This window comes from Xenopus laevis, chromosome 3L (genome assembly GCF_017654675.1).
Source record: "Xenopus laevis strain J_2021 chromosome 3L, Xenopus_laevis_v10.1, whole genome shotgun sequence".
Classification (NCBI taxonomy): domain Eukaryota; kingdom Metazoa; phylum Chordata; class Amphibia; order Anura; family Pipidae; genus Xenopus; species Xenopus laevis.
Genome location: NC_054375.1, coordinates 90,621,405 through 90,639,348, shown reverse-complemented (window position 1 = coordinate 90,639,348; position 17,944 = coordinate 90,621,405). Strand labels below are relative to the sequence as shown.

Genomic DNA, 17,944 nt, shown 5'->3' with positions numbered 1-17,944 from the left:
CCATAATGTCATTTGCCTTTGTTTTTTAAAATTTATTGCACTTCCATAAGTCACACTTTTGAGTGCATATCAATCACTTTCTCCAGTGTTATGGTGCAGATTGTGGAGGGGAACCTTTGCAATACAAATAGATGGATTCTATCGGTGTCTCCCTCTCCTGCGTGTTCAATCTGTGCATCCACTCACAGCAAATGGAAGTGATGTCACACCTGATGCATTTCGCTCAGGACAGCTTCTTCAGAGGTGGATTTTCTTTCCCTGCTAGTTTCCTAATATTGCCCGTGTTTAAATTATAATTTTATTTTGGAGATGGCACTTTGTAAAAATCACTACAGCACTTTAGAACACACAGGAAAAATCACACCCAAACTGCTGTTGTAAAACCCTGGTGACTGCACTGAATATTACCAATATTGTGCTAGGTTCTGTTCTGTCCCCCCCCCATAGTCTGTGGTATGGATTTATATTTATCTAGAATTTTATCTTGATTTGCTGATCCAGTAGAGCAGTGCTGTCCAAGTTCTGTGGTACCGTGGGCCAAAATTTTACTGGCCTATGTGGAGGAGGGCCGATAATGGAAGTCAGTGTTGGCCTCTCCCCTTTTAAACCACACCCACTGTAAACCACACCCATATTACCACAAGAACTTTTAAGATCGTATCCACATTAACGGTGGTAGCACAACAAAAAACCAAATGGTTGGTGCTCACTGCAGGGAAATCCCTCATCACTCATATGTGAAAAATTGAAGTCATGTTAAAAACATACCCTTAAATCCATATGCCTCATCCTCCCCTGTGGATAATACAACAACCCCCCCAACACATGATTAAACACCGTAGGGGCCCTTAACAACAATTTCCAAATGCTAACAAACCCCTAACAGGCTTACATTCCACAGGTAGGGTAGGGCAAGCAGCACTGGGCAAGCAGAGAATGGCACACACAGGGAGGCAGGGCCGGGCCAAGGTATTTTTGCACCCTAGGCAAAGGCTTCAATCAGTGCCCCCCCACCCAGTCCTGCATTACCATTTCCCACCTTACCAGTCACATAGCCCCCTGTACCTGTGCCAGCATCTATCATATTGCCTCCATTTGTACCTCTGCCAATGGCAGTCAATCCCTCAGATTGCCCCCAGGCCCCAATCTGTACCTGTGCCAGCATAAGACAAAACATCCATCATTTTTACCCCCAATCTGTACCTATGCCAGCGGCAACCAAAAGAAATCATATTGCCCCAATTTGCATCTGTTCCAGCAGTAGCCAAAAATCCATCATATTGCCCTCAAACATCTGTGTATCTGTACCAGCAGCCACCATATTGCCCCATGTACCTGAGCCAGCAGCAGTCAATCCCTTATATTGCCCCCAATCTGTACCTGTGCCAGCATCAGCCAATAAATACACACTATTGCCTCAATATATGTACTTGTGCCATTATCAACCAAAAAATCCACACTATTGCCTCCATATATGTACTTGTGCCAGCAGCAGCCAAATATCCATCATATCATCTGTTTACCTGTGCAAGTAGCAGCCAAGATATTGTCCACAAATATGTACCTGTGCCAGCAGCTGCCAAAAGGGAGCTGGGAAGTGATTCTGTCTGGAACAGGGGGTTTATAAACTATTAAAGGCCAAGCAAATCAGGGTTTAAAAAAGAAAGAAAGGAAATTCCCCTTAAAAGTGTGCCCCGTCCATGATTGCGCCCTAGGTGAGTGCCTACTCTGCCTGCCCCTAGTTCCAGCCCTGCAGGGAGGGAAGGCAGAACAGAGCAGGAGACAATGAAAACTCTCAGTCCAATATGTACTACATACAGTGACACAGTGCTGGTGCCCCATTAGCATTTTGAATAAGGTGTGAACAATGTGGGCAGTTTCAGTCTGGGTCTCAGGTAGAACAGTACAGGGCTTTAGGATATAAACAATAGAGTGTGAACAATACAGGGGGATCACAGGTGTGATACAGGGGATTAGAGTCTGAATTTGAGGTTTAAACAATGCAGGGTGCAGTTTTATCTCTACATTGATACCTTTTAAATCTTACATATGGTAAACAGACCGCATCTGGGGGGCCAAAGAAGGGGGGGTCACGGGCCGCATGCGGCCCGCCAGTTGGACAGCCCTGCAGTAGATGAACTGCAAAAAGGATTGGCACAGGAAAACATTTAGGGTTTACTTTCCTTTTAATCTTGCAATTTTAACTCTGTTATACATCAGCCAGTAGAGAAGACATGATCGGTGGGAGAACACAGATGGAAGGTATGATTCATCAATCAGAGATGAAGAAAGTAGGGGTGCACTGAATCCAGCCTAATCTGAGCACCTGGGCAAATCAAAATCCTTAAAATCATTTGATTTGTCACACAGACCAGGGTTCGCTCTTTGGCCCTAATTTTAATATGTAAATTATGATTTGGATTCAGTTCAGTATTTGGCCGAATCTTTCAAGAAGAATTTGGTGCATTCCTAGAAGAAAGCAACATTTGGGAAAGAATGGAACATAACACATCTAATTAAAAGATGAATAGTAGAGACAAGAAATAGGAAAACAAAAAAATGGACATGTATTGTAACTAGCAAGGATGTTAAACAGTGCACAGTGTTAATAGCTATTTTGGGTTATAATGGCAAATCCAGTGGGGCAGCGATATAAGTAAACAAGTGCCACTCACTCTTTAGAATGACTAATAAGTGCACACACCACTGCCTCTTTAGTAATAGTGATGCAAATAATGAACACTCTATTAAGCACTAAGTAATATGTTGTGACGAGTCAGGCACAGCAGCGGTGTGCATAAATGTTATAGTGCGTTCCATACCAAAACCACATGCTGCATTTCATTGGCACAAATCCACACAAAACTAAAAAGGAGGTATTACAATATCACAATGTTTATTTAGATTTCTTTTTTAAATTCTGATGAAACAGTTTGCATGTACCTCAATAAAACAATTATTTAGAAAAACAGATTTTATCATTACCATATACAGAATAATATTTTAGTATTCATCCTCTTCCTCATCTCCACCATCACCTGACTCTGTACCCACTTCTTCATAATCCTTTTCTAGGGCAGCCATATCCTCTCTAGCCTCTGAGAACTCCCCTTCTTCCATACCTTCCCCAACATACCAGTGCACAAAGGCCCTCTTTGAATACATCAGGTCAAACTTATGGTCCAACCTGGCCCAAGCCTCTGCAATAGCTGTGGTGTTACTCAACATACAAACAGCACGTTGGACTTTTGCCAAGTCCCCTCCTGGCACAGCTGTCGGAGGCTGGTAGTTAATTCCCACCTTAAAGCCAGTTGGACACCAGTCAACAAACTGAATGCTCTTCCTGGTTTTTATTGTAGCAATGGCTGCATTGACATCTTTGGGCACCACATCACCTCTGTACAGGAGACAGCAAGCCATATATTTACCACGACGAGGGTCACATTTCACCATCTGGTTGGAATATTCAAAACAAGCATTGGTTATTTCTGGCACAGACAGCTGCTCATGATAAGCTTTCTCCGCTGAAATAATGGGTGAATAGGTCACCAATGGGAAGTGGATTCGCGGATAAGGCACCAAGTTTGTTTGGAACTCTGTTAGATCAACATTTAAAGCTCCATCAAATCTCAAGGAGGCAGTGATGGAAGAAACTATCTGCCCTATTAACCTATTCAGGTTTGTATAGGTGGGACGTTCTATGTCTAGATTGCGGTTGCAAATGTCATAAATAGCTTCATTGTCCACCATGAAGGCACAGTCTGAATGTTCCAGAGTTGTGTGGGTTGTCAGGATAGAATTATAAGGTTCTACTACTGCAGTAGAGATCTGTGGAGCAGGGTAGACTGAGAATTCAAGCTTCGATTTCTTGCCATAGTCAACAGAAAGACGTTCCATTAAAAGTGATGTGAAACCAGAGCCTGTACCACCACCAAAACTATGGAAAATCAGAAATCCTTGAAGCCCACTACATTGATCAGCCTGTAAAAAATAAAAAAAAACGCCCCAAAATAAACTTATAATATTGAAAACCATCTTCTCCAATTGGAAATTCAAAGGCAATTTCAATTAGCAAAAGTTACACGTTTAAAAGCCTACTTGCCATTTTCCGGACTCTATCCAATACAGAGTCAACAATCTCTTTGCCAATGGTATAATGGCCACGGGCATAATTATTGGCAGCATCTTCTTTCCCAGTAATAAGCTGTTCTGGGTGAAAAAGTGAGCGGTAATGCCCAGTCCTGATCTCACCTGTCATATTTAAAAAAAAAAAAAAATTAAATATGTTAAGAAAAAAAGCAATGTACTTGAATACTAACACACAGGAAAATGGACAAATGGATAAAGTGGATTACCGATCACAGTTTGCTCTAGATCAACAAACACAGCTCGAGGCACATGTTTTCCAGATCCAGTTTCACTGAAAAATGTCCCAAATGAGGAGTCCATCACAGCAGTTTTATCATCTGGTATAATGCCATCCTGCTGGATTCCATGCTCTAGACAATACAGCTCCCAGCAGGCATTGCCCATCTGCACGCCTGCTTGGCCAATATGTACAGAGATGCACTCCCTCTATTAAATAAAAGAGGTAAAAAAAATCAGTACACAGTATGATTAAATACCTGCATAATAAAAGGACAGTAACTGATTAAAAGAAAAATAGAGGACACTCCCCTAAACAGTTACACTTAGTTATATTTAAACTTGGTAGAAAGCAAAAAAGTGCTTATAGTGGGGAGCATTATATGGATCTGTCAGATAAAAGTGTGGCACATTTTATGTTGTGACTTAAATCATTTGGAATTAATAAAATTCCCTGATTACTGCACAGCTCCTGCAGGACCAGTTAACATACTGTGCCATGATGCTTTAAAAATGGCTATACATGTATTGCAAATATGACAGCACTCAGCTGGCAGCTCTTCCAGATGAGACACAATGGAATAGGTCAACTGAATCCCATGTGTATGTACTTGTGAAGCATGCTGCTCACTTTTAAACTTGCATGTTGGGATGCTATAAGTAATATTTTTTTATTATGCAAATATTTTACTAGTCCGATCAGTGTACCCCACACACAGACTTTTATATATTTAAAGGGGCAGTTCAACCATGAACTTTTAGTATCAGATACCAGTTATAGTCTGAGAACTTACAATTGGGCTTCATTTTTGTGGCCTTTTGATTTAGCAGCTTCAGTGTCATTTCAGCTATTTGCTTGCTATGGTCAAATTGACCCGAACCACCAGGCAGTGATTGAATGAGCATGGGATATGGATAAATAAGGGCATGAATGTTAGGATTAGTAACACAAAGCTGAAAAGAGGCAGAAAGCCGCAAAATAATGTAGAACTATAGATAAACAAACAGAGACCAATTTAAACGTTGTTAAGAATAGGATAATAAAATATCACACAAAAAGTACTACTCATGTAATAGAAACAGAATTGTGGAGAAACAGTTTTTATTGCTTTCTATGGGGCATGCCACACAGACTAAAAATTGTAGGATGAGCTGTATTCATAGGAAACAATAGAACTTATGTTCTTATATTACCACACTAGGCCTTTTACATTCACTGTTGTATCCTTTATTATTTGTTAATCCCCTGATTTTATTGACAGATTAAAATAACACACCTGCAGTTTAATATTTCAGATTAAGGGCTCTTACAGACGAGCGTTTTTACCTGCGCTCCCATGCGTTCCGTTTTTCTGCTTTCAGCCGCAGGGGAGCGCAGGAATAGACGCATTACATTTTTTCCAATGGGGCTGTACTCACACAGGAAAAATGCAGCATGTTGCATCTCAACCTGCATTCGTCGCCTACACGCGCCTGTGTGAGTACAGCCCCATTGGAAAAAACGTCATGCATCTATTCCTGTGCTCCCCTGCGGCTGAACGCAGAAAAACGGAACGCAGGGGAGCACAGGTAAAAACGCTCGTCTGTAAGAGCCCTAAAAGAACCTGACATTAAACATGTTTGTTGGCCCCTATAAATCAAAGGCAAAAACACCTGTTTTTCCTAGCTTACTGCACCATTCCAAACAAACAACAACTAAAGAATTTAGTTTAATTAACTAGTGGCATTTAACAAACACAGCTATATCCCCCAAGCTATAAGGCAGTTATATTAACTCACCATGTTTGAGCCTTGATGAACCAAATGCAAACACCCAGGAGATATGAGAGTTCAACCCAGCCTCAGCTTTCAGTTTTCTCTGCAAATTAAACAATCCCAGCTGTGGTAATAAGGAAGGCACTGCCTCTTAAAGCTGAAGCCATCCAAATACCTAGTACTGCTGTAGAATAACAATCTACAATTTAGGGCATTTTTCTTTAAGCATGTCCCAAAGTATTAACCAGAATGCTTGGGATCTGGGTTTCCAGATTAGTAATTTTAATTTGGATCACAATACCTTAGGGTTGCTAAAAATAATTTAAAAGTTAAATGAATTCAATAATATTGTTTTGTCCCCAAACTGGAGCTTTCTGGATATCAGGTTTTCGGATAAGAGATCCCTTGCCTGTAGTAATATCCAGCCTTCAGGAACAGTGTTCAAATGAACATAACCCAACTCTGAAGGGTGGCAAGTGGAAAATTCATGTGAAATTGCAATGAAATACATTACAGTTATAAGCTCTTTGTACCAACAACGTGTAGTAAACCAAAATTGGAGTAAAATATTATTAAACTTTCGGCAGTTCTGTTCTTAAAATATTCTTTTATAGATAATCTAGAATATTTTCCTGCCGTAAATTATTTTTGCTATTATAGAATTTGCAAGAATAAATCTTACAGGAGTTACAAGCATGTTGAAATGGTATATATATATATATATATATATATATATATATATATATATATATATGTATATATATATATATATATATATACAGTAGAACCCCTTTTTATGTTTTTTCAGGGGACAGGGAACAAATTATGTAAAATTCGAGAAAATGTCAAATCAGGGAAATGTGTTAAAGTAACTTTTTCTTCAAGTACTGAAAGGATATAAGCACAGGAGTCCATTTTACTTTGAGATACAATATTTACAGTGTTAATAACAAGGGTTAAGCTTTTCAGCGTTAATGTTACACTATGACGGGCTGTGCAAGGCCTCTATGTCAGTCACATACACAACCTGAAGCAATAAGTGATTGGTGCAGGACTGTATAAGGGGCAGACTAATTGGAATTGACCATTTACAGAACCATGGCAAAATATACATCTGGTTAGTATTTTAAACCTCTTTATTTCACAAATAATAAAGCAGTTTTGACTAGTACATCAGGACACAATTTTGATGTAAAATCCAGGAAATCATTACTTAAAATCAGGGAAATGTACCCATTAAAAAGTATTATAAACTTAAAATCATGGGACTTAAAATCGAGGTTTCACTGTATTATAGTAGAATAACAAAATGCACAGTACTTCTCTGTGTAAAGTAAAATCTGCTCTGATTATGTAGTTTAAGGGCTTTACAGAAGATTTCTGCGTGATCTGACACACTTCCGACGTGACGCCTGCGTTTTTGCGCAGCGCGTTGGATCGCTCGGAAATCTTCCGTGAAGTCCTAACAGTGAGTATGTCAATCTATTCTAGGTATATTTGCTTTTAGGGCCAAACCAGTTTGATGGCTTGTTGTAGCTAGTCAAAATAGATTCCATTCTCAACAGAATAAACATTCTGTGCTACAATGTTACCTAAGACTAGTGTGACTTGCCTCATAGAAAACAATGACACACATTTTTTACTTGCTTCAAACAACTTATCTGACATAGCCCTATTCAATAGAAGCTCTCCTTAGGCCTCACTAGTGATTCACCTGTGCTGCTGTTATAAGGATATCCAAAAAAGTAATTCTAGTGGAGGCTTAGGAAATCCCTTCGCTGTTTAAGGGCTAAACAGCACAGGAGACTTTGTTCAGACTTTGTGGGTCAGAATTTATCTGATCTTACCATGCAACACCATGCAATGCCAAAAAAAACCATGCAACAGCAGGAGATGTGTAGGGTGCTAAGAATTCTGAACAGCTGTAATGTAATGTCAGATCAGATACAGTTGGATGGAGTATTTTGTTCATGCAACTACAGCCAACGTATTTATCTTGGATGAAGATACAGCATGCTGCGTTCCCATCCAACAATCATGTTGTGTCAGATGGCAAATGCTTCATGTAGTTTACACATCAGATATTTCTATCAGTCCCAATATATTTTGATTTATGTGACTGGACCCAAGTTGTAGGATGTATTTTGTCAATATGACATCATCCTACAAAATCTCCCATGGAGTTAAACCCTAAATGCTGATTTGCTTGCTTGATCCCCTCTATCAGGTGTGATTGGATTAACTGGCTTATAAATCATGTGACATGGGTGGTGCCTTCCATTGAAATTAGTGTTAAGCAGTGGTTTGAAAGAGGGGTAGGCGGCTGGAAGGGTTTCTTAAAACAATTTGTCCAAGTCCTAGTGTAATCATGGTAAGAAACAAAATTCTATACAAGTGCCTTATATGACTTTCTTTTTGTTCACATTACTACAATGCAAATGTGAGATTTACTTAAGTATTTAATTGTATGTAATGGTGATTTAGATTTAACATGTTACATATGGTGCTAGAAAACTGGTGATTTTGTCTGAAACTGAACTGAATGGTAGTTGTATATCCGTGTTTGTGCCTGTATTCCCACAGTACCTTGCGTTTTAAGTATATCTATGTATAAAACTGTAATTTCTTTATATCTCATTCTAGCCAGTCAGCATGTTTTGTTTGTAGGCTCTTTCTATTACAACAATTCTCTGTGAACTCCACATGATCCTCGTTTGTTTAATGACTATCTGACTGCAAAGGGTTCTGTTTGCTATTATCTCGGAGCTTTTAAAGTAAAGAATCATAAATCTTGTAATGCCTTACCTCCCAGTGTTCAGACTACTAACATAAATTTTTCCTTAAATGGCCTTTCTTAATTGATGAATATTTAACCCATAGTTTGCATGTAGGTTAGAGGTAGTCTAACTACATTTTAACTATCCTTGGGGATGTTACTCCTTGCTAATGCTCTTTACATTCATAACACCTGTGTATGGATGCTGGGTTTTCATTTGGACGGGTTGAACTTGATGGACTTTGTCTTTTTTTTTTTTCAACCAAATTTAACGATGTAACACCTGTATGGTATGATCTCCACTACCTGAGAGTATGATTCCTCTTTTCACCTTTCAGACTGGAAGGTGGCACAGAACTTGGCCAAAAAAAAAATATATTGCTCTACGACATTACTATTGTTGTTGTGTGGGTTGGGTTTTCACTAACCTGCCCTCCTTTGGCCCACATCTGCTCTTCTGGGTTTCTTTTATATACCCGCAACGCCCCGCTGATAACATCACAATAGGGGCGAGCAGGCGCAGCGTCTATAAAAGACAAACCTGGAAGTCAGAAGCCGGCATTTGACAGTGGGGGGCGGGGATAGCGGGAGAAGAGCTCAACCAGCGCCCACCCGTGATGAAGCTTGCGAGGTTGGCCTGCACATCACTAATTGCTACTATGAATCGCTTATCTCTATTCCATTTTCTTGTTTAAACCACTGGGTAGTTGCTGGTGTAATCTGGACCCTAGCAACCAGCTGCTTAACTGTTAAAAAAAAAAACTAAGACCAATTGCAAATCTCTCTATATTGAAAGTGATCCACCTAGCTTAGGTATATCAGGTGTGCTGGGTAAGCGATGATAAAGTTAAACCTTTAAAAACATGTTCAAGTAAGTTATGCTTTTAAATCGATTATATTAAATGCTCCCCCAGAAATCCTGACTAGAGACTTGATGGCACATGCAGTATTACTACTGGAATAAACCTGAAGCTGTTGTGTGTTTCTCCCCCCAGAGAGAATGCATATCTGTCCACGTTGGCCAGGCAGGAGTTCAGATAGGCAATTCCTGCTGGGAACTTTATTGCCTGGAGCATGGACTTCAGCCAGATGGCACAATGCCTAGTGAAAAGTCTGCTACAATGGTGGATTCTTCCTTTGGGACTTTCTTCAGTGAAACTGGGTCTGGCAAACATGTACCCAGAGCTGTTTTTGTTGACTTGGAGCAAACTGTTATTGGTATGGTATCAAATATTTCAAATGTTTTATGTAGCCCTTATACCTTGGGATGATCAGTGGTTTTATTTTTTTAGGTATTTAATCCTTAACTTAACCTATAGTCCTGAAATTAACTGTTCAAAGCAACTTTTCAATTGCCTTACACTTGCAGTCCTATCTGTTTAGTGCTATTTCGGGAGATTAGCTGTATTAACCGCTTCTTCTTCAGGCGACTAATCTCACCGAACTGTCTCCCCCCCCCCCCCCGGCTAGAATGTGAGTCGCTGGCGGGATGGCACTCGGAATGCTTTGTTTTCCCAAGTTGCCTCACAATGAAACTTTGGGTGACTTCCGAAAGCTAAAGCGTTCAGAGTACCATCCTGCCAGCGATTTACATTGTAGCCGACGGGAAGGCAGTTCGGGGAGAATAGTTGGCGGAAGAAGCAATTTGTTGCTGGGCGACTAATCTCCCGATATAGCAGCGTGTCTCTGCCCTTAGTCACTTGGTCACTGAAATTGTCGCCCAGAAACCACTGCACTGTGAGCAGTCATTACATGCTTTTCAAAAAAAGCCATCTCCAGTTTACCATTGCCTGTAATTTAAATCACTACCTGGCTGCTTGGTTAAATTGAACTTGGCTTTTTGTTCATTGGCTCCTGGGTTGGTAAGTGAAAACAATTGCAAATTGATTTGAAATATCGGTCGACCGTATATTTATCCTAAAAGTTAACTTAAAATTGAACTGCCTCACGAGGAAACTTGGTAAAACGAATCGCTCAGAGTGCCATTCCCGCCAGCAATTTAGATTCTAGCTGGCGGGAAGGCTTTTCGGAGAGATTTGTCCTCCTAAGAAGAGCCGTATTTGTTGCTGGGCCACTAAATCTCCCCAAATTTTCACGTGTCCTTACCCTTAAAGTACTAAAGTCATGATTGCTTGCTTCAGCCAATAATTGTATGGAGCCATGGGCAGAACTAGGGTAGGCAGAGGAGGTGTGTGCTTATGGTGCAACGGGTGTGGGGGCATGTACCTCTTCTGTCACTTCCCCATGGTCCATGTCCCGCATCTATGGTGGGGGGGGGGGGGGGGAATTAGGATAAAAATCATGTTTTTGTTCTGTTATTAAACTTGTGCTATTTGTAAATGTATTTGGATTTTAAAGCAGTATTTGATTCTCTTTGCATTGCTGATTCTGACTCAAACTAGCACAAACCAGCTCTCTTCCAGAAAGACTAACTCCTTACAATGCTGTACATTTTTCCCATGTGTTGATCAACTGGCTTCTGCTACATTATTTCATGAGTAGAAACCAGCAATGCAGAGAAAAAAGAAAAATTCTGTCAATAGCATTATTTTTACAAATGGGCATAAGACAATTGAAAATATTTAAATTAAAATTGAAAAATTGATTTTTTTTTTTTTTGATTATGCAGAAGTTTGGCTGGAGTTCTCCTTTAATGAATTTGTCCAAGATATGTTTGATATCCATTTAAATCAGGGGTGCCCAAACTTTTTGCAATGAGGGCCAGATTTGGTGAGGTGAAAATGTGGGGGCCACCCATTCAGCCCGACATTCTTTGAACCATTAATATTAAATTACAGGAATCGAGTAATCGTAGCAGTAATTTGGGCACATTAGTGAAATGATCTGCCACTTGGTCTATACTGCTGCCTGTGTGCTGAAGGTGTTAGTAATAGACACATACTGGAACGTAGCAACGCCATACGTCTTTAGTTTACTGTACTGACACATCAGTATGTCTATTGACACCTTCAGCCCTAAAGACGTATGCGAAAACAGTGCATGTATATTGCTAACACCTTCAGCACACAGGCAGCAGTATAGACTCAAGTGGCAGATCATTTCACTAATGTGCCTTAATATTACTGCTATGGGATTCCTGATTGCACTGTGCTGGGGGGCCTCATTATTATTAATTTCATGATGGAGGCTGAGGGCCAGTGTAAATTTGAAAAAGGGCCACAATTGGCCCCCGGGCCACACTTTGGACATAGTGATTTAAATAGTCCCTATAATGCATACAACCACAAATTATATAACCGCCAAATCATTTCAATTCCAATCTCTTGAAACAGGTGAGATCAGAAATGGACCCTATCGATCATTATTCCATCCAGAACAACTCATTACAGGGAAGGAAGATGCAGCCAACAACTATGCACGGGGTCACTATACTATTGGAAAGGAATTGATAGATTCTGTGCTTGACCGCGTACGAAAAATGGCAAGTAATGTGTGAATTGTTGGGTGTCCTTGTTTAGGCTTGGATTACATGGAAATGAAAGCAAATCGTTAGGAAAATGTAGAAACTGATGAAATGCCAATGTTTGGCTGTCAACTCTGTAAATCATTATTGAATGGTATTTGTTCCTGAGTGCAGGTAAAGGAAACACTAAGGGCAGATTTATCAAGGGTCAAATTTAAAATTATTATTTTTTTTTTTATATGGCCAAAACTGTCAAATTCAACTAGGGAATTGTTTGAATTCAATTTGAGATTTATCATACTCTGGTTCTTTATTTTATTAAGTCAAATTCTACTATTTGCCACCTAAAACCTGCTGAATTGAGCCTGGGATCAATTTGGAGTTGTTTGCAGCCTTCCTGACGTTCAAGTTTTTTCGTTGAAAAAAAGTCAAATAGAGTTTTTAAAACTTCGAATCAAATTTTTCTGGTTGATTCTATTCACCCAAGTTTACCAAATGGGATTTTTTTTTTTTTTTTTTTTTTTTTTTGATCGGTCGAATTTTGACAGTTTTTTTTTTTTTAAAACTCACAGGAAATTTTGAAATTAAACTTTTTGATAAATCTGCTCCTAACTGTTTCTGTAGAATTGTGCCAGTATAGTTTTATGGTACATCTCTGAACTCAAGCCGGTCAACCATGTTTTCTCAGTCTGTGCAATATTTTGCCCAATTAGCTTTTGCCCCTGATAACTAAAGATCATTCCACCCCATTATGTTGGACCAAATCAAAGCCCCTTCTTTGCTTTAACACAACAGGGAAGGCCTACAAGGCTGAAACTGCACAAGTGAGCTAGTAATAACTTTATAAAACTTGTGGTGGGGGGGTAATAAGCACCAAGAAATTGTTTCCCAGAGAATTGCCACCTATATGAGGAGGCCCATGTGCTCTACCCTGAGCCTTCAGTTTGAGGGAGCAGAAATCGCTGTGTAAGTTTGTAGAGCAGGCACACAAAGGAGCAATCCTCCAGGCAGACTTGCGCGTTTCGTGTTCTCACAACACTCGGTCAAAGGTAGCCTATGACTAGGGGCCGATTTTATCAAAAATAGTTTTTTGGTTTTTTTTTTTCATGATTCGAGAAGTTGCAGTGAAAAAACACGAGTACGAATATACTCTATTCTTTGGAACCTGATATTCACCATTTCTTAAAGAGTAAAACCACAAAGTCACCAGAAAACTGCTGGCGGAAGTTGTATAGAAGTCAGTGAGAATGTTCTCTTGACTTTATTTTCCCAGTTTATTAAAATCTTTGAGATTTTCAGCCTCATTAAAAATGAACGGGACAATATTCTCACTGGCATGCAACTTTTTTCCACAAAAAATGCATGCATGAATATATTTTGTAATTTTTTCTTAAATAAGCTAGAATTTAAGTTGTCGGCTTTTTTTTTTTTTTTTTACTGTTTTTTGCAAGTCTGCCTGGAGGATCGCTCCCTTCTGTGGATTAAAACACTGCTTTTTAAAGCGAATTTTAACTGGACATAACTGATTTGTTAAGGCTTTTATGCTTTAGGACAGAACAGTTCTAGGCTGTTTAACACTCCTTTAAACCCCCTATAAAGTTGCATTTTTAGAATGGTCCTCATCAGTTTTTTTTTTTTTTTGTATACAGTCTATTGTAAAGCACTGCAGAATGTGGGCACTTTTTATAAAAAGTAATTTTATTATCCTGCTCAAATTTAAAACATAAAAGAACTTTTATTAATGGAAATATTTGTTTTACAGGCTGATCAGTGTTCTGGCCTCCAAGGATTTCTTGTCTTTCATAGTTTTGGAGGAGGAACAGGCTCTGGTTTTACTTCTTTATTGATGGAACGTCTTTCTGTTGATTATGGAAAGAAATCAAAGCTTGAATTCTCTGTTTATCCTGCCCCTAGAATATCCACTGCAGTGGTAGAACCGTACAATTCCATCCTGACAACGCACACAACTCTGGAACATTCAGACTGTGCCTTCATGGTGGACAATGAAGCTATTTATGACATTTGCAACCGCAATTTGGATATTGAACGTCCTTCTTATACTAATTTAAACAGATTAATAGCTCAAATAGTTTCTTCCATCACGGCCTCCTTGAGGTTTGATGGAGCACTAAATGTTGATCTAACAGAGTTCCAAACAAACTTGGTGCCTTATCCTCGAATCCACTTCCCATTGGTGACCTATTCACCCATTATTTCAGCAGAGAAAGCTTATCATGAGCAGCTATCTGTGCCAGAAATAACCAATGCTTGTTTTGAATATTCCAACCAGATGGTGAAATGTGACCCTCGTCGTGGTAAATATATGGCTTGCTGTCTCCTGTACAGAGGTGATGTGGTGCCCAAAGATGTCAATGCAGCCATTGCTGCAATAAAAACCAGGAGGAGCATTCAGTTTGTTGACTGGTGTCCAACTGGCTTTAAGGTGGGAATTAACTACCAGCCTCCGACAGCTGTGCCAGGAGGAGACGTGGCAAAAGTCCTACGTGCTGTTTGTATGTTAAGTAACACCACAGCTATTGCAGAGGCTTGGGCCAGGTTGGACCATAAGTTTGACCTGATGTATTCAAAGAGGGCCTTTGTGCACTGGTATGTTGGGGAAGGTATGGAAGAAGGGGAGTTCTCTGAGGCTAGAGAGGATATGGCTGCCCTAGAAAAGGACTATGAAGAGGTGGGTACAGAGTCGGGTGATGGTGGTGAAGATGAGGAGGATGAATACTGAGTAATGCATTACTTTTAGTAATGCTTTGATGCTATGTTTAAATACAGGGCCTTTCATGGTTAATGTTTGCTTTAAGATACTATACCAGACATGCTCCTGGATTGGCCTGTCATTTAATGTATTTGTCAATATTCACTTGTATAAAAAGCACTGTAATGGGTTTTTGTTTTCATTGTTTAACGTAAAGCCCAAACAGGAGGTTATAATGCATAAATGGTAAGAAATGGCATCTGTGCTGTTTTTTTCAATAAAAAAAATATCAATACATGGTCTGAAATGGTTTATTCTTTGTCTCACTTATACTGTTAAATTGGGTCTGTTTTAAGACCCCTGCACACAATTTTCTGCCATTGATACTCGGCAGCTTGTTTATGAACTATAGTAGTGTTTCTGAAGCAGACAAATTTGTTTTACCAGTGCAGGGCAATACTACATGATACTTTCATTACTTTAAAGGAACAGTTCAGTGTAAAAATAAACTGGGTATATAGGCTAAGCAAAATGTAAAAATGCTTCTAATATAATTGTCTGTCGGCACAGAACCCAACTTCCTGCTTTTAAGCTCTCTACAGCTGGCCATAGATGTAAAAGATCCGATCGTCATCGTGAGGCCATGATCTCGAACGATTGTACAAATTGTCCAACTAAAAAGACCATTTGCCAGGAAAACAAAGGGTAGTTGCCTGCTTGTCCCTGCAAACATAGATTACACTGGGACCGATAAAGATTTATTAACCTGGCTGATCAATTTTCTGACAGATGGCCAAAAAATCATAAGATGTACGATCGTTCAAATCCCACTAACTTCACGATAATGTCAAAGGATTGGTCTATGGGGACCTTAACTCTGACTGAGTCAGCGACTTTAAGGGGGTCCACATGGAACACAACTGTTCAGTGAGTTTGCGATTGATCCTTAGCATTCAGCTCTGATTTAAAAGCAAATAGTTATGACCCATGTGCCCCCCCCTCAAGTCTCTGGTAACCAATCAGTGGAAACAAAGAGCTGAAAAGCAGGAAGTAGTGTTCTGGCTATTGTTATACATTACATTTTTGGCTAAGAATATTAAACCTCTTATCCATTTACCCAGTTTTTATTTTTTATACTGCACAATTCTTTCAATACACTTCCTTTTTTTTTTTTTTTTTTTTTTTGGGTGTTGCTGTTCATTTGAGGTATTGTTTTTTAAAGAAAAATCCTTATGTGCAAAAGCATGACCCTATGCACTTAGACCGTAGCAATTGGTTTGGGATGGGGAAAACCTGTTTGATTTAAATGGATCCCTGACCTCCAATCCAACTGAACCTCTGATGGACAAATTGAAGCTTAAGCCAGGCCAGACTACTCCACATCATGTACAACCTCGTTAATGCTTTTGTGACTGAATGACTTGTCTACTGTGGAAGATAAAAAGTGGTATCCATCTGTCCTGGTGCAACTAATACTTGGAAACTGAGTAGAGCTTTGAAAAAGAAAATTAAATTTCATGATACCCAAAGTACCAAACTGAGAAAGCTGCTAAATAATAAAAAAGTCTGGTGCCATTGTTGAGTATTTTTGATATTTTAGTAATTCTCTCTTGCCACACCTTTGCCTGGGTAAAATGTGGCAGTAACTGCCCCACGGCAGGATTGACTATAGGTTTGGATGTTTATCACTTGCATATGACTGACCTCTTTTCAGGATTATTTTTTTATTCTTTTCCAGTCAATTTACAGTGAAATGGAGGTGGTATTTGTTTTACTTGGACAGGCCTAAAGTTTATACCTGTGCTTTCAGGCATTTCCCATGTATGGAACATATGTTTTGGTAGAAATAAAAAAAGAACTTGACTGTAATGCTCTTCAAACCAAAAAAAAAAAAAAAGCCTGCCTTCACAGCACCAGACTGCTGCTCCAGAGTGGAATGTGGTGGTTTGGGGTAGCTAGGCTCTTTTACCAAAGTGAGATTTGTCTGGAACTTTAATATATTCATGTTAGACTGCTGTCCATTTGTTTTATTCATAATATTTTTTTACTGAGGTCACAGCCCAATATGTAGTGATGAGCATAATGTTATTTCCTGCTTACCAATGGTGATTTTGGTGGGGAATGTTTGCTTATGGCCACTTTATCTGCAGTGGAGATTATAAAACAGAGGTGAGGGATCCTATGCCTAGACTTGAAAGTAACATGGCTCCTTTACCCTCCTAGCTAAGGAGTACTGCTATGCTTAGCAATACACAGTATGTACCATTCCAACAGGAACCTCTACTTTTGCAAATTAAGATCAGATACACACATACTGAAACAAACTAGTAGCATGGCTAATTTTGGATGCCAGATAAGAGTTTGCAAAACTGTAGGGCAGCCTCCATGGTGATGGTATAAAGCAGTGTCAGGGGGTTTAGACTGTTGGTGTAGATTTAGAAACTGCCCTCTCCTAGATACATCTGAAAGGCCAGCTTGAAGGATAACAGGGGTGAAAACGTTTTATACCCTAGCTATTCTTGTAACAATACCTAGTGACACACATTTTCCTGCATCTGTTATCTTACAAGCCAAAGACTGCACTAACCAAAGGTTGGATCCCCATTGAGGTCTTGAACTAAAAGAGTCCAAAACCAATGTTGTAAGACTACCCTGCTTCACTCTGATGTAATATTAGGAAGCTAATTTCTCTAGGATCCCACTACACTGGGTCAGGAGTAGCTTGCACCCTCAACCACATGCCACCCCTGCAGGTCCAGACTGGGGATCAAAATAGGCCCTGGCATTCCAAATACACAGAGGCCCAAACAGCCCCCCCCCACCAGCCCAATTAATAGTGAATGTCTATGGGAACTTACAGCAGCCCCTCTGGCATTTACCAGAACCCACAGATTGCCAGTCCGGGCCTGCACCC

General features: G+C 39.7%; 2 protein-coding genes across 2 annotated transcripts; one reads left to right on the top strand and one right to left on the bottom strand.

Annotated features, from left to right (window-relative positions):
• Positions 1-2,905: 2,905 nt before the first annotated feature.
• On the bottom strand, positions 2,906-6,269 carry tubal3.2.L (tubulin alpha like 3, gene 2 L homeolog). The gene is made up of 4 exons (XM_018252768.2): positions 6,145-6,269; positions 4,356-4,575; positions 4,103-4,251; positions 2,906-3,981 (listed from the first exon to the last, which is right to left on the bottom strand). The coding sequence occupies exons 1-4, from the start codon at positions 6,145-6,147 to the stop codon at positions 3,004-3,006; spliced, it is 1,350 nt and encodes a 449-aa protein (XP_018108257.1). The 5' UTR covers positions 6,148-6,269; the 3' UTR covers positions 2,906-3,003.
• Positions 6,270-8,411: 2,142 nt separating this feature from the next.
• Positions 8,412-15,330, top strand: tubal3.1.L (tubulin alpha like 3, gene 1 L homeolog). Its single transcript, NM_001088106.1, is given in 4 exon segments — positions 8,412-8,491; positions 9,892-10,114; positions 12,190-12,338; positions 14,083-15,330. Coding segments are annotated over 4 exon segments (1,353 nt in total). The 5' UTR covers positions 8,412-8,488; the 3' UTR covers positions 15,061-15,330.
• Positions 15,331-17,944: the final 2,614 nt, after the last annotated feature.